The sequence below is a fragment of the Phocoena sinus genome, chromosome 3, assembly GCF_008692025.1.
Source record: "Phocoena sinus isolate mPhoSin1 chromosome 3, mPhoSin1.pri, whole genome shotgun sequence".
Taxonomy (NCBI): Eukaryota; Metazoa; Chordata; class Mammalia; order Artiodactyla; family Phocoenidae; genus Phocoena; species Phocoena sinus.
Genome location: NC_045765.1, coordinates 16,430,039 through 16,452,302, shown reverse-complemented (window position 1 = coordinate 16,452,302; position 22,264 = coordinate 16,430,039). Strand labels below are relative to the sequence as shown.

Below are 22,264 nucleotides of genomic sequence, written 5' to 3'. Positions count from 1 at the left end.
ACGAAAACCCTCAGAATGGGAGAAAATATTTGCAAATGAAGCAACTGACAAAGGATTAATCTCCAAAATATACAAACAGCTCATGCAGCTCAATATCAAAAAAAAAAAAATTAAAAATTAAAAAATGGTCGGAAGACCTAAATAGACATTTCTCCAAAGAAGACATACAGATGGCCAAAAAACACATGATAAGATGCTCAACATCACTAATTATTAGAGAAATGCAAATCAAAACTATAATGAGGGGCTTCCCTGGTGGCACAGTGGTTGAGAGTTCGCCTGCCGATGCAGGGGACACGGGTTCGTGCCCCGGTCTGGGAAGATCCCACATGCTGCAGATCAGCTAGGCCCGTGAGCCATGGCCGCTGAGTCTGCACGTCCGGAGCCTGTGCTCCGCAATGGGAGAGGCCACAACAGTGAGAGGCCCGCGTACCGCAAAAAAAAAACAAAAAAAAAACCCCAAAAAACTACAATGAGGTATCACCTCATACTGGTCAGAATGGCCCATCATCAAAAAAATCTAGAAACAATAAATGCTGGAGAGGGTGTGGACAACAGGGAACCCTCTTGCACTGTTGGTGGGAATGTAAATTGATGCAGCCACTATGGAGAACAGTATGGAGGTTCCTTAAAAAACTAAAAATAGAACTACCATATGACCCAGCAATCCCACTGCTGTGCATATACCCAGAGAAAACCATAATTCAAAAAGACACAGGCACTCCAATGTTCACTGCAGCACTATTTACAATAGCCAGCACATGGAAGCAACATAAATGTCCATCAACAGAGGAATGGATATAGAAGATATGGTACATATATACAATGGAATATTACTCAGCCATAAACAGGAGTGAAACTGGATCATTTATAGAGACTTAGATGGACGTAGGGACTGTCATACAGAGTGAAATAAGCCAGAAAGAGAAAAACAGATATCATATATTAACACATATATATGGAATCTAGAAAGATGGTATAGATGATCTTATTTGCAAAGCAAAAATAGAGACACAGACGTAGAGAAGAAACATATGGATACTGAGGGGGAAGGGGGAGTGGGATGAATTGGGAGATTGGGATTGACATATATACACCATTGAGACTATGTATAAAATAGATAACTAATGAGAACCTACTGTATAGCACAGGGAACTCTACTCAATGCTCTGTGGTGACCTAAATTGGAAGGAATCCAAAAGAGAGGGGATATGTGTATACATACAGCCGATTCACTCTGTTATACAGCAGAAACTAACACAACATTGTAAAGCAACTATACTCCAATAAAAAATTTTAAAAAAAAGTAGACAGCTAGCCCTCCCCTCCACAAAAAAAGGAGTCAAGCCACTGAACTGTAAAGGAAATGAACAAAATTAAAACTATAAGTGAAATGGAGATTACACCACTAAAATTCATGTCCACATTTATTTTTTAGCTCTCTGAGAATGGAGACCTTCTTATAACATTTAAGTCTGTTGCTTGGATTTTACACGTTTAACTTGCATGCATGTTTTAAAGAATGCATTAAGTATAAAAATGTTGTGTTTCCTTTGTCAAAAAAAAAAAAAAAGAAAGAAAGAGGCGATACATGCACCCCTATGTTCACAGCAGCACTATTTACAATAGCCAAGACAAGGAAACAACCTAAATATCCATCAACAGATGAATGGATAAAGAAGATGTGGTATATATACAGAATGGACTACTACTCAGCCATAAAAATGAATGAAATAATGCCATTTGCAGCAACACGAATGGATCTAGAGATTATACTAAGTAAGCCAGAAAGAGAAAGACAAAGACCATATGATATCACTTACATGTGGAATCTGAAGTATGACGCAAATGAACTTATCTATGAAACAGAAACAGATTTGCAGATATAGAGAACAGACTTGTGGTTGTCAAGGGGGAAGGGGGTGGGGGAGGGTTAAATTAGGAGTTTGGGATTAGCAGATGCAAACTATTATATATAGAATGGATAAACAACAAGGTCCTACTGTATATAGTACAGGGTACTATAATCAATATCCTGTGATAAACCATAATGGAAAAGAATATGAAAAAGAATACATATATGTATAACTGAATCACTTTGCTGTACAGCAGAAATTAACATAACATTGTAAATCAACTATACTTCAATAAAATTAAAAAAAAAAGAATGTGGAGGACAGAGGGCCATGTTCAGATGTGCTGTGTCTAATAGACAAAGTGCCATCTTAACAGAAACCTGTGCAACTCAAGGAAGTCAGTCATGTGGGCTTGTGGCTCAGGAAGAATGGTCCAGGAGAGGAAAAAACAAGTGCAGAGGCCCTGAGGTGGCCTGTCTGAAGAACTACAAGGAGACCAGGGGATGAGAGTTCTTGAATGAAGGGCAGAGAGGAAGGAGGTGAAGGTGAAAAGGTAGCCAAGACCAGACCACAAAGGCCACACTAGGGGCTTTGGATTGTGTTCTATGTGATAGAAGCTACTAAAGGTTTTGAGCATGGGAGTGAGATAACCTGATCTACCTTTTAAATAGACCATTCTGGCAGCTACAAGGACAACAGATGTTGGTGGCAGGGGATGAGAACAAGACTAAATCAAACATATTAAACAGGACTACAGAGCATTTGGGCTCAACTTTCACCGTGTAAGAAATTCACTCTTTAAAATTACTGCATGTTATTTCATTAGGCTGCCGCTATAACCCCTACAGCACCTTTCTGCAAATTAAAAAAATTTGCAGGTGCAGCCTCATCAAATCTTGGTGGGTGGAAGGCAGCCCACAAGGGACCCCTCAGCCAACCACCCTGCCAGGTTCAGTCTGCCCTGAATTCTAGCATAAATATAACAAAGAGAAAAAGACAAACACTTTTTCATTGGAGGTAATTTACCTAATCATCCCTGAATTTTTAAATTTTTGATTTTAAGAATATTTTCACATTGAGTGTCAACCAAACTCATGAGACGTTCAAGTTGATTTAATCACATTATCCATATAATATATATATGTATATATGTATACATATACATATATATATATATATATATACATATAAAATATTCCAGAAAAGTGATTAGACTTTGGGTTCATTTCTTTTCTCATTTTTTTTTTTTTTGTGGTATGCAGGCCTCTCACTGTTGTGGCCTCTCCCGTTGCGGAGCACAGGCTCCGGACGCGCAGGCTCAGCGGCCATGGCTCACGGGCCCAGCCGCTCCGCGGCATGTGGGATCTTCCCAGACCGGGGCACGAACCCGTGTCCCCTGCATCAGCAGGCAGACTCTCAACCACTGCGCCACCAGGGAAGCCCTGGGTTCATTTCTTAAGGAAGAGACTCAGATGAGTCTCTTTGAGCCATTTCCTCCCATTTCTCAATATAAAACATACAGAGCCAGGGGTGACACAGTTTGTTTTTTCTGTTCGTTTTATTTTTCCTAGTTGTAAATAGTTTTGATGTGAAAATAATATTTTAAAAGCACATTTGGAGGCAATTAGAGGTTCTAGGAGTCCTATCCTGGAAGCATAAGCTTTTCCGTCACCGGCTGTTCAAAGGGTCGGTTTTTGGTTCTGGTCTAGAGTTAATGATCAAGGTGCTTCCAAGAACATCCAGATCCTTCACCTGAGCTCAGAGAACTGAGCTCCCCTTGGAAGGGAAACTGTTCTGAGGGCACTTTAGTCCAGGCTGATGGGAGACTCACCAGGGTTGCAGGAGAGACACAACCACAGGCCAGCACTCCCAGGATGCTCCATCTGACTGTCACCTTTGACCAAAGAGAGGAGGTTCATCCCATCCAGAGAAATGCACACACTGGTTGGCTCTGATGTCCTTACTTCCTCCAGACACCCAGAGTTTTCCTTCAGGGACAGCTTCCCAAACCTGAGAAGGACTTGACATCACCACTAGGTGTCTTCAGGGTCTCTCTGGACAGCTTTCGACTCCAGTCATACTTTCTATTCAGTTTAATGCAACTAACACTTCACTCAGGAAGGGGGACTCCTCATGGATCCAACTAACACTTCACTCAGGAAGGGGGACTTCTCATGGATCAGAGGCTCCCGAGGCGAATGGAAAGTGAACAATTCTTCCTTCTCTTCCTTTAATCTTCCACGCCATACTCAGTCCACACCTGACGCCCCTCCTAAACTCTCCACTGGTTCCCTGCTGCCTGCATTCTCTGTTTACATTGTGGTGGTCTCCAGCAGTTCCCACAAAATTAGAATATTTCTCCCAAATGACAGTTAAAAGACATAAGGAGAGATAAGTGTGGTTCCCACCTCAAAAGATCTCACCTTATATGGGAAAGAATGAGCTCTACTATAGGTGTGGGCGCCTTAGGGATTGAGACAGCCTGTCCCACAGCCCTTCTGCTGGGCCCCCATTGTGTGGGGGCATCACTGACCCGTCTGGACCCAACAGCAACCTCAGACAAGTCCTACCACATCTAGGCCAGGTGGCTCCACATTGGTTGCAGGCTGATCCTTGCAGAATATAAACCTGGGCCCGTGGCCAGGGTACTTCAACTCCTCAGGGGCTGTGCCTGGCTCTCAGGTCCCGGGCCCCTCTCCCCGCTCCCGTCTCCACACGCCGGCTTCCTTTGTCTGGACTCTCGGACATGCTCTTCCTGTGCCTGAACGCTTCTTACAACGTGGGATCCGGCCCTTCCTCGGGAAGCCTTGCCCACAGCACCCCTCCTGTTCCACGTTCTCACAGCACCTGTGGCTCTTCTCCCGAGGTCCTCACTGGAGTCTGTCATTCCACAGCCCTGTGTGCGCTTAGCCTCCCCCTCCACTGAGCTCCGCCAGGGCAGGACCTGCGTCCTTCTGTCCAAGGTTGCACTGCTGTTTATCACGGGACAGGAAAGCAGTGGGCAAGGGTTAGAACTTGGCTCCCTCAGAGCCCTGGCCTCCCCAGTTCAACAGCTCTCAGTCCTCAACTTCCATGACAGCCAAATCTGCCAGTTTTCTCCTCTGGTGACTTCCTCTCAGGCTCAGCCACAGATTCTTCCTTCTTAACCCACCTCATAAACATTGAGGTTTCCTGGGACTGTCCTCTCCTCCGTTCCCTCGTCTGCTCAGCTCAAGGTTTCAAATGCTACCTTCTCATTGACGGCTCCCTGACCTCCCTGTTGAGTTCCAACCCTGCATACCTTCTACAGCTGTCCACTGGCGACCTCTACCCATATTTCACTCACATCTCAAATGAAACCCATGCCACACTGAACTCGTCCTGAACCCTTAACAAAGGGACCTCTCTCCTTTTTCCTTTTTTTAAAAAAAATGTTATATTTATTTATTTTTGGCTGCATTGGGTCTTTGTTGCCACGCACGGGCTTTCTCTAGCTGTGTCAAGTCGGGGCTACTCTTTGTTGCAATGCGCAGGCTTCTCATTGTGGTGGCTTCTCTTGTTGTGAAGCTCGGGCTCTAGGCACGCCGGCTTCAGTAATCGTGACGCACAGGCTCAGTAGTTGTGGCGCACAGGCTTAGCTGTTCTGCGGGATGTGGGATCTTCCCAGACCAGGGATCGAACCCATGTCCCCTCATTGGCAGGCAGATTCTTAACCAGAGTGCCACCAGGGAAGTCTCTCTCTCCTCTTTCCTGAACCCACTGCACGTGCCTTCCTGCAGGTAACGTCTTGCCTGCATTACACAATAATCTCCAGAAGGTTCCCACCTCTAGTTTTTCCTCACTTCAAATCTAAGACCAACAGTGTTTCCAAAGTGACCATTCTTATTAAATTGAAATTGCATAATAAGGACTTTATGAATATATTCTCTGTGAAAATTTTAATAACATTACATGTAAATAAAGTCCCCTTTCATCAATACTCATTCTCGATCCTAATCCAAATGTAACTAGTTACCACCTTAGGTGTCCCGCGACCTTTCTCTCAGCACTTACATGCATATTATGCATATAGACAAACACCCACGTAATTTTCTTTACACATAAATGGCGACATGTCATAATCATGCACCGTAACTAGTTTTAGTCCTTCACGTGCCTTGGAGCTCCACCCACACCAGTGCTTCTTGTTTCTGACTGTGGTGCTGTGTGCCAGTGTAGGGACCCACCTCAGCTTCTTTAGCTATGCCTTTACTGAAGGACATTTAAAGTGTTTCAGACTCTGACCATTTTTTCTAAAATATCAAGGACCATATAATTCTTCTGCTTAAAATCCTTGAATTATTTCCAGTCACCCACGGACAGTTCCCATCTCTAAGAACTGTACCAAAGCACTTCAGAGTGTGGCCCCCACCTGGCTTTCTGACCTCATTTCCTTCCTCATCTCTTTCTTTTCCCACAACCCTGGGCTTCAGTCAGAATGAATTATCTGTAGTTCCTTAAATGGACTAAGTTTGCTCAATGAATACATGAAAATGTAGCCCTCCTCCAAAACAACAGGAAAGAATAAAGATCCTGAGAGATTTACCTGTGAAGTGATTATCAGAGATGACGCAGAAGTTTGTGACCCTTCTCCAAAACTTCTTGAGGACTAAGAACTTGAAAAATTTCCCTGACCAACATCTCCAAGTTGCACATGTACTCATTTACCAGACTGCTGCCTGCAGAGATTCCCCACCCACTCACCTACAGAGGAGCCTCCAGGGCTTTCTTTCTCTACCTTCCAGGGATCTTCTCCTTGCTGCAACAGGGAGATCACCTCAGGTTTGGAAAATAGGAGTCCTGCTCATAGAAAAAAAAAACAAAAAAATAAAAACAACAACAAACTTGGTTTTGACATGAAGAGGTATCTGAGATCTGAGTGGAAACTTACAGGATGATATAAAGAGCTCCTTAGGGTGCTCAAGTTCTGCCCCCATGATGTGAGGGGTGTGTTAGGGAAAAAGCAAGGGACTTGTAAAACATAACAATGTAATAATTAGTTGCATGTTAGGAAAATACAATAAACATGTACCCTTGAAATAGGGTACCATTAGCTTTCTATAAAAGAGGAAATATATGAGATGTACAGACTAAATTCATATTTATAAACAGGTATCTATGGAGAAGATACCAGGTAGACTGTTTAAAATGAGAAAACACTATCTGGTTCCCTTTCAAATATGGATTATACAGTGTTCATCTAGCTGGAAAAGTGAACGGGAAAGGCAAGTGGTGGGTCAAAGAAGAGGGATGAAAGATGCTCTCTGCTTAGAGACGAGCAGACACATCATAGAACAATCATAGTGGGAAATGCCTGAACTATGAGGGAATTTCTAATGTGCAGCTCTGTAGACTGTCCCATCTGTGGGGCATGAGGCATCCATGCCTATTAGCAGGAAAAAGTTTTTCAGATTTATTTGTGGAGATCCAATTTGTACAGTGCTAAGGCAAAACTCAGCTAAAGTTTTGATGATCCATGGCTTTTATCCAGGGAATCAGATGCTGAGTTATCCCAATTTCTAAACAGAGGAAATTTCCTTACCCAATGACACCAAGTTGCTATAGTTCTCCAGCATCACATCTTGGTACAAGTTTCTCTGTGAAGGAGCCAGCTTTCTCCACTCATCCCGCGTAAAGAGCACAGCCACATCTTCGAACGTCACTGACAGCTGTAGAGACAAGCATCCCAGCTCACCCAAGACCACCCATCACACAGGGTGAAGAGGGCGGCAGTGGGAAGTAGACAGGCTACCATGAAATGCTTCTATATTATTCTAGGTTCTTAAGGTTTCAAGTCACTGGTTTAATGAACACTTGACCTGTGACAAATACATACTGAGTACCATGAAGTATGAACCAGGCCCTGTGTTAACCACACAGAGATGTGTGGAGGTATTAAGACCATTAGTGGGAGTGTTAATTAGAATAATCTTTCTAATAGCAATTTGGTAATACATATTAAGAGCTTTAAAATGTGCATACTTTTTAACTCTCCAATTACTATATTTGTTTGATAACGAACAGTGCAAAAAAATGCACACAAAAGGACATTTATTATGGTGCTAGTTAACAGCAGAGAAACAGAAACACCTACAACCTAAATAATCACTGACAAAGGCTCGGTTAAATAATTTTTTTTTTTTCGGTTAAATAATTTAAGGCACTATCTGTGTGCTCTCTGCAGCCTGAGGACAGTAATAATGGAAATTAAAACAGCTATCATTAACTGAATGCTTTCTTCAGGACAAGTACTATTCTTAGAGCTTTATATTAATCTTTAGTGTAAATCTTTATTTTACCTTCACAACAACGCTAGGAAGAAGGTACTATTATTGTCCTCGTTTTACACAAGAGAAGTGACAGAGAGGATAAGATATTTGTCTAAAGTCACACAATTGGTCAGTGGTAGTGCTGGGATTCCAATTCCAGGTGGATGTCTAAGGCTCCATTCTTAACCACTCTGTAAAACTGCCTCTCAAAACCTACCAAATAGTTAATAAATAAATGAAATAATCCATACAATGTACTTAAAACCATACATGGCTCATATTAAAGGTTCAGATCTTACCTATTATCATGTCAATATAAAGTACTATGAATCATTAAAATTGATGGTGTAAGTCAGTATTTTTGACTTAAAAAGGCATTCATAATAATGTTAAGTATAAAAAGCAAGTTACATATCAGTATGTATAGTTTGGTCCCATTTTTGAAAAAAATTATATATGTACATAGTAAGTGATGCTGAGAGATGCCTAACAAATGGCTGACAGCGATCATCTCCAGATGGTGGGATTAAGGGTGATTTTACTTTTTTTTTGCATATACGGAAAAAATATATAGACAAATACATGTACATACACACATCTATGCACATATGTACATTTACAAGCATATATACCTATACCTATATATATATGTGCATGTTTTATTCTCTATAAAGTTTTTTGCCAGGATCACGCAATATTTTTATAGTAAGAAAAGGCATTAAATTATTGGCACATTGGGAGGAATACAAGAAATGATCTCTGCTCTCAAAGAACTTACAATCTAACTAGCAGACAAGAAAAGTGCATGAATTTGAACACTAAAAGGAAAATGTGTAGCTGGATAGGACCATACACCATATCTGCTAATCCTCATTTTAGAGACGAGGAACACAAGATCCAGGACAGTCAAGATTCCAGGTCACATACTTTATTAATGGCAGAGACAGGATGATAACTGAAGTTTTCTTCCAACACAGCACTTGGTATACTCTCTCTCTTACCTTAAACATCCTATTACTGAGTTTTACACACAATTCCACACAGCAGGTGAGGTTAGGGAGAAATGTCACATAGGACTCACACACAGGGACAGAGAAAATTCTGGGCAAGAGAGCAGCTTGGCTCTGTTGGAATGGAATGTGAAAGCCTTAGAAAAAAGCAGCCCAAATATGCAAAGGCAGGTCCTGGCCATAGCCTCAGAAGATCAACCACCATCACATTTCGTGGGTCCAAATGATATACAACATTGCACTGCAGAGAGCTCTGGTAACACAGGGGCTGGGCCTGCCATGTGTTCTGAGAGATGCACCAGAGGAATGGCTGGACAATAACCAGCATGAACTCAGAGGCCAGACATACCTGGGTTTGATTTCAGGTCACTTGACTTCTTAAAGCCTCAGTTTCCTCATGTGTAAAATGGGGGTAATAACTGCTGCGCTGTTATGAGAGTGAGAACAAAGGTAAAGCCCTCGGGATATTCCCCCAGCAACATTAACTATTATTGTTAGATGAAAATGAGTACAGAACGCACAGTATTTTCTGGGTCCTAAAAACACTGTACAGTTAATTTTTATCTATCAACAGTAATAGTATCATGTACTAGAATAATATTGTTCAGCTACCACAACCACCACATATTCAACATCAACTATGTGCCCGGCCCCTATTGAAACACTTGCCATGCTGCAATTCCTCTCATCTACCCTATGAGGTACGCATGGTTGTTATTCCCATTCTACAGGTGAGGAAACTGAGGCACAGAGAGATGCAATTGCCTAAGGCCCGTAAATGGTAACAGAAGATACTGGTTCAAACTTGGCTGTCTGGCTTGAGAGCCCCACTTCTAACTGTACACCCTGTATACCTTGCTTCTCCACTACTGATATCCCACAACACCCTCCCTGCCACTTCCAGAGGAATCTTCTCTCAGCTCTTAAAGTCAAGAGACCTCTCCATCTGTGTCCCCACCAAAATGGCTATCCTTTGTTCACACACCACCTCACCTGGATGGGGTCCCACCCTCATTCCCACAGAATAAAGATGACAATGGCAGGTCAAGATCAGTTTTCAAGAGAGTGATAGAAGCAAGGCACATGATCCAGAAAGTTAAGAGGGAGAAAAAACTAAAAACTCTGGACTGGGAAAAGCCTGGGTAAGGTATCATGAAGATTCTCAGGGGTGGAAAGAAAAAGAAAAGCATTCTGGCCAAGGGTAGGGAGGGGGACATGACTGAGCAAAGGAGGCAGGCCAGAAAGGAACTCTGCCAAGTGCGCACGTTTGTTTGTTCTGACCCCAAGTGGTATAAAACATGTGGCATCTTACCTGTCAACTCAGTAATCATACAGTGAATTGAGATTAATGAATAAAAGAGTGTCTATCAGAAAAAAAAAAAAAGAAACACAACACATGGATTGGGGGGTTGGAGGCAAGCAATCCCTATGCAATTCACCATCTACCAGGATGGACCAACTCTTCAAAGGGAGAAGGACATGGGCTCCAAATCCTGGCAAAGACTGTACTGGGGACAGAATTTCAGTTTGAGGATTAAAAAACAAAACTATTTGTCCGTAACACTTGAGATGGTAATGCACTCACCTGAGACCTTGCTTCCCTCTGTTCAGTAGCCATGTCCTCTTTCTGGGCAGTTTCCCCTTAGGATGGGAGAAGTCTCCAGAAGCCAAATCTGAGAGAAGAAAATGGGAGCCAGGAGGAAGCCCCTTCTGCTTTGCACCCCTCAGAATCAGCAGCTCTGAAACCTTTACACCACCTGAGAATGATGCCATGTGCCCTCAGGAAGGAAGTCAGGAGCTAGGAGTAGACAGGACCAGAGAGAAGGGCTGGGTCCTGGTCCAGGCCCAGCTCTTTCCCTGGCTCAGAGGAAAAGGTCCTAGGACTCCATCAGCAGTAGCAGCAACTCCCTGAGCCTCACCGCGTGCCAGGCACTACCTATCAATACATCATCGAGTCCCACAGCACAGTTGGCACTGTCAGCACCCCATTTTATAGATCAGGAAACTGAGGGCAGAGTGGGAGCAACTTGCCCCAGTCCACACAGCCAGGGAGGGTGGCACCAGGATTCCAAGCACCGCGGGCTCCAGAGCACCTGCTCTAACCTCCCTGCGTGCATGTGACAACTTTTCTCCACCTCAAGCCTTCCCACCCAATTCCTCCCCCTCCTGTCAAGGAAACAATTTCCAGATTTCTAGAGAAAGCTGCTTCGGAAAGGGAAAACATCAGCTCTCCTATGGCGGGGAGGGGGCTGCTGTCTTGAGGAAAGGGCACAGAAAACCAAAAACCTGGGTTCCAGTCCTGGCTCTGCCACTGGGTGAAGCCGGCGACTCACTTCTCGCGCAAAACAAGCCTGTCACTCGGGAGTGCAGGAGTGATGGTTAGGGGAGAAAATTTCTCACGTTCACTGCCGGCCCGAAACAAATTCAAATGCCATAAGGCGCTGGGCAGGTAGCGCACTGGGAACGGGTCGGGAGGAAGCAGAAGGGTGGCTGGGTCCAGCCAATCGGGACGAAGTGCCCGACCTGTCTCGTTCAGGGGTACTGTGGGATGGCTGGTGGCGGCAGGCGGACAGAGCCGGGGTGCCCGGCCCTCGGCCCGCCGGCGCCCACAAAGGCCCGGCTCGCGCCTCCTGGGCCTTTGTCCCATACCCCGGCGCCGCATCCTCCCGAAGCTCGGTCCTCCCTCCCGCATCCTGCCGAGCCTCCGCCGCTCACCTCACCCAGGCCTCGGGTGTTCCGCGGGCCGCAGGCGGGAGGCTCCGGAACTGCCACGGCCGAACAGCAACTTCGGGTCGGGACTCCCCGGGGTGCTGTCTGTGCCGACCTCAGCCCAGAACGCCGCTCACGCCAGCGACAAACGCCCAACTCCCTGTGCAGGTCCGGAGCTGGGTAGTGCGGTGGAGGCGGGGGAACGGTCGCTAACCCCTCTGGGAAATGTAGTCCACGCGAGAACACAAGGATTCTGGGAAGTGTAGTTCTCCGCGCTTGCTGCGTGGAGAGGCCCGGCTGAGCCTGTCACGTGCCCAGGTACTCATTCTGGGCTAGTGGCCGCGCTCCGTGAGTTGCCGGCTCCTGGGTTCCCGGTTCTTCCCAGAGGAAACGGAGTTTCGCCGAGGACAGTGTATTGTAGCTCTGCATCTGCGTAATTGATAGTAAGGCAAGTAGACAACCTTCAAAAAACAAACCTATTTCCTCTTCAGTCTTTGAACAAGTATATTGGGCACCTGCTACGCGCCAAGCCCTATTGTAAAGGATTTGAAATACCTCAGTGAGCAAAACAGAGATCATTGCTCTGGAGAACTTTTTTGGGGGGTGGGGGTGGGGGAAGGAGGGAGGGAGCAGACAGTAAGCCATGAACATAATTATATAGCATTTTAGAAAATAAGCATTAACGGAAAAAGCGAAAGGAAAGCAGGGTTGGAAGTGTCTGGGGTAGGTACGGAGGCAAGTTGCAGCACGGAATAGGGTCACGAATACTGCTCTTTGTTAACATATTAGGAAACAATCTCGATAAAGTAGAATGAGTATCCTTCCATAAGTTCTTGTTCAACTGCCTAGGCTATAATCAACTCATATGAATAATCATCATCGTGTCAACTTGTAAATAAAAATGCTGAGACTTTGGATTCTTTGAATCCATAAATCAACCTGAGGAAAATTAATATCTAACAATATGGACTTTAACAATCCATTACTATGGTACAGCAATCTTTTTATTTAGGTCTCCACATATTTTCTCCATAGCAATATTACATATTTTTTGAGTTTTATTTGAGTATGTTTCATACTTTTTGAAGCTATTGTAAGTGGTATCTCTTTTTGAATTTCATTTGTAAAGTACCGGTTTTGTGTATAGCTTACTGCCTGAAGTCTTATAAATTCCAATAATGAATTTATTGTGTGTTTTGGATTTTCTATGTAATATACTATGTGAATGACAGTTTTGTTTCTTTTGCGAAACTTTTGCTTCTTTTATATTTTATTTCTTTTAATCGCCATATTGAGTGGGCTGTGATTTCTAGTACAATGTTAATATGAAGTCAAAGTAGAGGCACGTCAGCAAAATGGCTTAGCACGGAACTCCAAGCCCACAGCCCCCCTTGGAAACATAAAAAGCAACTAGAAACTGGCTAAAATAACCATATGAAAGCTCTGGAAAACAGTAAAATATCTACAGCAAAAAACCCCCGAAAACTCAATCAAGGAAAAAACCACATTTGAAATCATGGTAATACTGTGATGTTTTTACTTGCCCTTGCCCCATCCCTTCCTCAGTGTAGCAAAATCTTTGTCTGGAGTGGCCAAAGCTAAGTTCCCAGTTCCCTTGCTCCAACAGAGAGGGAACAGAGGAGCTTTTATTTGTAAAGTTCTACCCTGTCTGAGGGCTGCCAGAAGTACTGGGCTCTATCTTGTCTATCTCGGAACTGAGATGGGGAGAAGCAGTAGGCACTGCTCCTAAAAGTTGTGGGTGGACTACAGTCCCACAGACACCTGGGGCAAGACAGTGAGGGTAGAAACATAAGATAGACCATCTAAAACCCTGAGGAGAGACTATGGTTAAGCTTTGGGAAATCAAGACTTAAAAGCAGCTGAAAAACCAACATAAAGCCCAACCACAAAAGACCTAAGGAGCTCTTAAGTTTTCACCTCCATCTGATCCCTAGGCTGAGAACAAGCCAGCTAATTAGTAAAGGACTGCTGTAGCAGAGAACCAGTCTGCAAAGACTGGGAGAGGTGACTAGTTTCTCGTTTTGTTCTGTTTTTTAAGAAAAGACAAAAAAGTATTAAAGAGCAGTTTTAGGTTCACAGCAAAATTGAGAGGAAGGTATAGCGATTTCTCATTTATTCTCTACCCCAGCACATCATAGCCTCCCGCATTATCAACATTACTCACCACAGTGGCACATTTGTTACAATTGATGAACCTACACTGACATATCCCAGTTACCCAAAATCCATAGTTTAGGGCTCACCCTTGGTGTTGTACATTCTATAGGTTTGAAAAAATGTATAATGAATGACATGTCTGCCATTACAGGGTAGTTTCACTGCCTTAAATCCTCTGTGCTCTGCCTATTCATCCCTCCCTGTTCCCTAACTGGCAACCACTGATATTTTTACTGTCTCCATAGTTTTGCCTTTTTCAGAATGTCATATAGTTGGTATCATAAAGTATGCAGCCTTTTCAGATTGGCTTCTTTCACTCTGTAATATGCATTTAAGTTTCCTCTGCGTCTTTTCATGGCTTGATAGCTCGTTTCTTTTTAGAGCAAAATAATATTCCATTGTCTGAATGTACCACATTTTATTTATCTGTTCACCTACTGAAGGACATCTAGGTTGCTTCCAAATTTGGGCAATTATGAATAAAGCTGCTATAAACAGCCATGTGCAAGTTTTTTTGTGGACATAGCTTTCAACTCTTTTGAGCATGACTTCTGAATCATATGATAAGAATATGTTTAGTTTTGTAACAAACTGCCAAACTCTTTTCCAAAGTGGCTGTACCATTTTGCATTCCCTTCAGCAAAGTATGAGACTTCCTGTTGCCCCACATCCTCCACAGCATTTGTCAGTGTTCTGGATTTTGGCTATTCTAATAGGCATGTAGAGGTATCTCATTGTTGTTCTAATTTGCATTTCCCTAATGACATACAATGTAGGGTATATGGCGATCTTTTCATATGCTTATTTGCCATATATCTTCTTTAGTGAGGTGTCCATAAAGGTCTTTGGCCCATTTTTTAATCTGGTTGTTTATTTTCTTATTGAGTTTTAAGTGTTCTTTGTATATTTTGGATAACATCTGATAGGTCCTTTATCAGATATATTCTTTTGCAGATATTTTCTCCCAGTCTATGGCTTGTCTTCTCATTATGTTGACAGTGCCTTTCACAGAGCAGACATTTTAAATTTTAATGAAGTCCAACTTAACAATTATTTCTTTCATCAATCATGTTTTTGGTATTGTATCTAAAGTCATTACCATACCAACGGTCATCTAGATTTTCTCCTACATTATCTTTTAAAGTTTTACATTTTGTGCTTTACATTTAGTTCTTTGGTCCATTTTGAGTTGATTTTTGTGAAGGGTGTAAGGTCTGTGTCTAGAGTCATGTTTTTTGCATGTGGATGTCCAGTTGTTCCAGCACTGTTTGTTGAAGAGACTATCATTGCTCCATTGTATTGCCCTTGCACCTTGCCAAAGATCTATTGGCTATAGTTATGTGTGATTTCTATTGTGTTTCACTGATCTATTCTTTCACCAAGATCATGCTATCTTGATTACTGTAGCTCTATACAGGCATATCTCGTTTTATTGTGCTTTGCTTTATTGCACTTTGCAGATATTACATTTTTTACAAATTGAAGGTTTGTAGCATTGTGCCTGGAGCAAGTCTATCAGCGGCATTTTTCCAACAGCATTTGCTCACCTTGTGTCTCTGTGTCACATTTTGGTAATTCCCACAATATTTCAATTCATTATGAATGCACAGTCATATTCATTACGATTATATTTGTTATGGAGATCTCTGATCAGTGATATTTAATGTTACTATTGCAAAAAGATTATGACTTATTGGAGGCCCAGATGGGTTAGCATTTTTTAGCAATAAAGTATTTTTTAAACCTAAAAACAGAACTACCATATGACCCAGTAATCCCACTACTGGGCATATACCCAGAGAAAACCATAATTCAAAAAGAGTCATGTACCACAATGTTCATTGCAGCACTATTTACAATAGCCAGGACATGGAAGCATCCTAAGTGTCCATCGACGGATGAATGGATAAAGAAGATGTGGCACACATATACAATGGAATATTACTCAGCCATAAAAAGAAACAAAATTGAATTATTTGTAATGATGTGGATGGACCTAGAGTCTGTCATACAGAGTGAAGTAAGTCAGAAAGAGAAAAACAAATACCAGTTGCTAACGCATATATATGGAATCTAAAATACTGGTACTGATGAACCTAGTGACAGGGCAGAAATAAAGACACAGACATAGAGAATGGACTTGAGGACACAGTGGGGGAAGGGGAAGCTGGGACGAAGTGAGAGAGTAGCATGGACATATATACACTACCAAATGTAAAATGGACGGCTAGTGGGAAGCTGCTGCATAGCACAAGGAGATCAGCTCAATGCTTTGTGACAACCTAGAGGGGTGGGATAGGGAGCGTGGGAGGGAGGCTCAAGAGGGAGGGGGTATGGGGATATATGTATACTTATAGCTGATTCACTTTGTTGTACAGCAGAAACTAACACAACATTGTAAAGCAATTATACTCCAATAAAGATATTAAAAACTATTTTTTAGTTAAGGTATGTACATTGTTCTTTTAGACATAATGCTGTTGCACACTTAATAGACTACAGTATAGTGTAAACATAACTTTTATATGCACTGGGAAACAAAAACATTCATGTGACTTTATTTTGATATTCAGTTTATTGCTGTGGTCTGAAACCAAACCTGCAATATCTCTGAGATATGCCTGTAGTAAGTCTTGACGTCAGGTAGCATCAGTCTTGCAACTTTGTTCTTCTCCTTCAGTATTGTATTAGCTCTTCTGGATCTTACACCTTTCCATATAAACTTCATACTCAGCTTGTCAATATGCACAAAATAATTTACAGGCATTTTGATTGGGATTGCACTGAATCTATAGATCAATTTGGGAAGAGCTGACATCTTGACAGTACTGAGTCTTCCTATCCATGAAAAAGGAATATTTCTCCATTTATTTAGTTCTTCCCTGATTTTGTTCATCAGAGTTTAATAGTTTTCTTCACATAGATCTTACACATATTTCGTTAGATTTATACCTTAGTATTTCATTTTGGGGGGTGTCAGTATAATGGTATTATATTTTTAATCTCAAATTCTACATGTTCATTGATGGTATAGAGGAAAGCAATTGATTTTTGTATATTAACCATGCGTCCTGCAACCTTGCTATAGTTGCTTATTCTAGGAGTTTTTTGGATTTTCTACATAGATGATCATGTCATTGTTGGAGGAAGTCATCAAGAAGATGTGACTGCTAGTTGACCCAGGCAATCAGAGGCTCCTTAACCTCTCCCCCGTCCTTGGAATTTATATTCCACCTACTATTTCCATACCAGCAGCCGTTTTGAGGATGCAGCCTTGAGAGAGTAATGTGTTGTTGAGACCATCTGGACTGGATGTGTGATGAATCCTGTTAAAGCCTCTTTATAAACTTTTAAGATTCTGGCGGGAGGATGCAAAGATCTACTTGTCTTGCAACTGACGAACATAAGCCTCATATGTAAGTTCTGTTGTTTATTAAAACTGCCACCTACTAGCCTGGAGTGGTCTGCCTCATCAGTCTCTCCTTGCCCTCTGTGTATGGGGCCAGTTTTCAATTTCAACCAGTGAAGTCCTGACTTTGCAAATGAACAGTCATCTGTGAACAAATATAGTTTTTTTCCCTTCCTAATCTGCATGCCTTTTATTTCCTTTTCATGTCTTATTGTATTAGGTAGAACTTCCAGTATGATGTTGAAAAGCAATGGTGAGAGGAGACATCCTTGTCTTGTTCCTGATCTTAATGGAAAGCTCTGAGTTTCTGACCATTAAGTGAGTTAGCTATAGGGTTTTTATGATAGTTTTTATTATGAGTGGGTATTGTTTTTTGTCAAATGGTTTTTCTGCATCTATTGATATGCTCATGTGATTTTCTTCTTTAGCTTGTTAATATGATGTATTACATTAATTGATTTTCAAGTGTTGAGCCAACCAACCTTGTATACCTGGGATAAATCCCACCTGGTACTGGTGTGTAATTCTTTTCATACATTGTTATATTTGATTTGCTAATATTTTGTTGAGGATTTTGCCTGGTATGAGAATCTTCATGAGAGACATTGGTCTTGTTTTCTTTTATCCTGTATTTTCTTTGTCAAGTTTTGGTATTGGGGTAATGGTAGCCTCATAAAATGAGTTACCATTTTATGAGAAATAGAAGTATACCCTTCTAATCCTATATTGTGAAAGATATTGTAGAGAATTGGTATAGTTTCTCCTTAACTATGGTAGAACCCATCTGGGCCTGGTGCTTTTCATTCTAGAGGGTTATTAATTATTGACTCAATTTCTTTAATATAGGCATATTCAGATTGTCTATTTCTTCTTGCATGAGTTTTGGCAGATTGTGACTTTCAAAAGGAGTTAGTCCATTTTATCTAGATTATCAAATTAGTTGGCATATAGTTGTTCATAGTATTCCTTTATTATACTTTCAATGTGTTCTGTAGTGATGTCCCCTATTTCACATCTCATATTAGTAATTCATGTCCTAGCTCTTTTTTTCTTAGTTGGCACAGCTGGAGACTTTTTGATATTGATCTTCTCAAAGAACCAGCTGTTGGTTTCATTGATTTTAACTATTGATTTCCTGTTTTCAACTTCATTCTGCTTTTTTATGATTTCTTTTCTTTTGCTTACTTTGGATTTAATTTGCTGTTCTTTTTCTAGTTTTCTAAGGTGGAAGCTTGGATTATTAATTTTAGATCTTTCATCTCCTCATAGATGTATTCAGTGCTATAAATTTCTCTCTAAGCACTGCTTTCCTTATACCCCACAGATTTTGATAAGTTGTGTTTTCATTTTCATTTCATTCAAAATATTTAAGAATTTCTCTTGAGATTTCTTCTTTGACCCATGTGATATATAAAAGTGTATCATTTAATCTCCAAGAACTTGGGAGATTTTTTCAGCTATCTTCTGTTACTCATTTCTGGTTTAATTCCATTGTGATCTGAGAGCAGACATTGGTGTTATTTTAAATTTATTAAGTGTGTTTTATCGCCCAGAATGTGGTCTATCTTGGTGAATGTTCCAGGTTAGTTTGAGAAAAAAGTATATTCTGCTGTTGTTGGATGAAGTGTTCTGTAGATGCCCATTATATCCAGTTGATCCGTGGTGTTACTGAGTTCAGATATATCCTTACTGATTTTCTGCCTGCTGTTTCTGTCCATTTCTGATAGAGGAGTGTGGAAGTCTCCAATTATGATAGTTGATTCATCTACTTCTCCTTGAAGTTTGATCAGTTTTTACCTCATGTAGTTTGATGATACATTGTTATGTGCATTCATGTTAAGGATTGTTATGTCTTCTTGGAGAATTAACCCCTTTATCATTATGTAATTCCCTTTCTTTATCCCTGATAATGTTCCTCACTTTGACATTTCCTCTGTCTGAAATTAATAGTTACTCCAACTTTCTTTTGATTAGTGTTAACATATTATGTTTTCCTCCATTTATTTACTTTTACTTTGTGTGTCTTTATATTTAAAATGAAAACAACATATCTTACAGACAACATACAGTTGAATCATGTTTTTGATCATGTTTGATCCATCTGACAATCTCTGTCTTGGTGCATTTAGACCACTAACATTCAAATTGATGTAGATTAATATTATCATATTTGTTACTGTTTTCTATTTGTTGCTTATGTTCTTTGTTCCTGTTTTTGTCTTCCACCCTCTTTCTGCCTTTGAGATTTTAATTGAGTGTTTTATTTAGTTAAAAGTTTTTCTTTTAATTTTACATACTGTTTACTGTTTTTTTTTAAAGTTTTAATTTTTTCAATTGAAGTATAGTGGATTTACAATGTTGTGTTAGTTTCTGGTGTGCAACAAAGTGATTTGGTTATTTATATATATATATATTCTTTTCATATTCTTTTCTATTATGGTCTATTACTGGATATTGAATATAGTTCCCTGGTCTATACAGTAGGACCTTGTTGTTTATCTATTTTATATATAGTAGTTTGTATCTGCTAATCCCAAACTCCTAATTTATCCTTCCCCCACCCCATTTCCCCTTTGGTAACCATAAGTTTGTTTTCTATGTCTGTGAGTCTGTTTCTGTTTCATAAATCAGCTCATTTGTGTCATATTTTAGGTTCCATGTGTAAGTGATAATCATGGTATTTGTCTTTCTCTTTATGACTTACTTGACTTAGTATTATAATCTCTAGGTCCACCCATGTTGTGGTAAATGGCATTATTTCATTCTTTTTTATGGTTAAGTAGTATTCCATTGTGTATATATACCACATCTTCTTTATCCATTCATCTGTTAATGAATGTTTAGGTTGTTTCCTTGTCTTGGCTATTGGAAATAGTGCTGATATGAACATTGGGGTACATGTATCTTTTGGAATTATAGTTTTCTCCAGATATATGCCCAGGAGTGGGATTGCTAGATCATATGGCAACTCTATTTTCAGTTTTTTGAGGAACCTCTATACTGTTTTCCACAGTGGCTGCACCAGTTTACATTTCCACCAACAGTGTAGGAGGAGTCCATTTTCTGCACACCCTCTCCAGCATTTGTTATTTGTAGACTTTTTAATGATGGCCATTCTGACTGGTGTGAGGTGATGCCTCATTGTACTTTTGATTTGCATTTCTCTAATAATTAGTGATGTTGAGCATCTTTTCATGAGCCTATTGGTCATCTGTATATCTTGTTTGGAGAAATGTCTGTTTAGGTCTTTTGCCCATTTTTTGATTGCGTTGTTTGTTTTTGCTGTTGTTGTTATTGAGATGTATGAGCTGTTTGCATATTTTGGAAATTAAGCCCTTGTTGGTTGCATTGTTTGCTAATATTTTCTCCCATTCTGTAGGTTGTCTTTTCATTTTGTTTATGATTTCCTTTGCTGTGTAAAAGCTTGTAAGTTTGATTAGGTCCCATTTGTTTATTTTTTATTTTATTTCTATTGCCTTGGGAGACTGACCCACGAAACTATTTGTACTATTTATGTCAGAGAATGTTTTGCCTGTGTTCTCATCTAGGAGTTTTATGATGTCATGTCTTATATTTAAGTCTTTAAGCCATTTTGAATTTATTTTTGTATATGGTGTTAGGGAGTGTTCTACCTTCATTGATTTACATGTGGCTCTCCAGCTTTCCCAGCACCACTTGCTGAAGAGACTTTTCTTCTTTTATATTTTTGCCTCCTTTGTCGAAGATTAATTGACCATAGGTGTGTGGGTAATTGAGCATTATATATGGTTTCATTTTCTCGTTTCATAGCATTTCAGTAATACTTCTTTTTTTTTTTTTTTTTTGCCGTACATGGGCCTCTCACTGTTGTGGCCTCTCCCATTGCGGAGCACAGGCTCCGGATGCGCAGGCTCAGCAGCCATGGCTCATGGGCCCAGCCGCTCTGCGGCATGTGGGATCTTCCTGGACCGGGGCACGAACCTGTGTTCCCTGCATCGGCAGGCGGACTCTCAACCACTGCGCCACCAGGGAAGCCCAGTAATACTTCTTTTATTATTTTCTTTAGTGGTTGCCCTGGAGTTTGCAATATACATTTACAACTAATACATGTCCACTTTCAAATAACACTGTACCACTTCATAGGTTGTGTGAGTACCTTATAACAATAGCAAAATAATTCTAATTCCTCCCTCCTGTTCCATGTATCATTGCTGTCATTCATTTCACTTATATATAAGCATACAGAAGCATCTATCTGTCTTTTTATCTACCTATCTATATTATGTACACAAGCATACAAAATCAAATACATTGTTAATATTATTGTTTTGAAAAAGCTGTTATCTATTAGATCAATTAAGAATTAAAAAAACAAAAGTTTTAGTTTTATCTTTGCTTAATCCTTCTTCAATGCTTTTCCTTTCTTTACGTAGATCTGAGTTTTTGACTTATATTATTTTCCTTCTCTCTAAAGAAGTTCTTTTAACATTTCTTGAAAGACAGGTGTCCTGACAGCAAATTCTCTTAGTTTTGTTTGTCTGATAAAGTCTTTATTTCTCTTTCACTTCTTAAGGATAGTTTGCAGGGCACAGAATTCTAGGTTGGTGGGTTTTTTCCTCAACACTCTAAATATTTCACTCTTCTCTCTTTTTGCCTGCACGGTTTCTGAAAATATGCTGTATGTATTCTTTGTTCCTCTAGGTAAGGTGTTTTTTCACCATAAAAGTTGCAGGGGCTCAGCTCTATTTGTAAAAGCTGGTTGATGTGAAAGCTTCTTCCCACAGAAGGGTAAAGACTGTTTCCCATAGAGAAAATGTATTTGTCTTACAGAGTGGT

General features: G+C 40.7%; 1 protein-coding gene across 2 annotated transcripts in view; it reads right to left on the bottom strand.

Annotated features, from left to right (window-relative positions):
• The window catches only part of LOC116750856 (zinc finger protein 354B), a 33,150-nt gene extending 21,068 nt beyond the window's left edge, over positions 1-12,082 (bottom strand). The window contains exons 1-4 of one of the 2 annotated variants that reach the window (XM_032626151.1): positions 11,869-12,082; positions 10,739-10,951; positions 7,417-7,543; positions 6,579-6,674 (exon numbers count right to left, since the gene is read on the bottom strand). In XM_032626151.1, the coding sequence (XP_032482042.1) occupies positions 6,579-6,674; positions 7,417-7,543; positions 10,739-10,771 (256 nt within the window). In that variant the 5' untranslated portion in view covers positions 10,772-10,951; positions 11,869-12,082. The remainder of the gene's footprint in view (positions 1-6,578; positions 6,675-7,416; positions 7,544-10,738; positions 10,952-11,868) is intronic. The other variant, XM_032626152.1, reaches the window with a different exon arrangement.
• Positions 12,083-22,264: the final 10,182 nt, after the last annotated feature.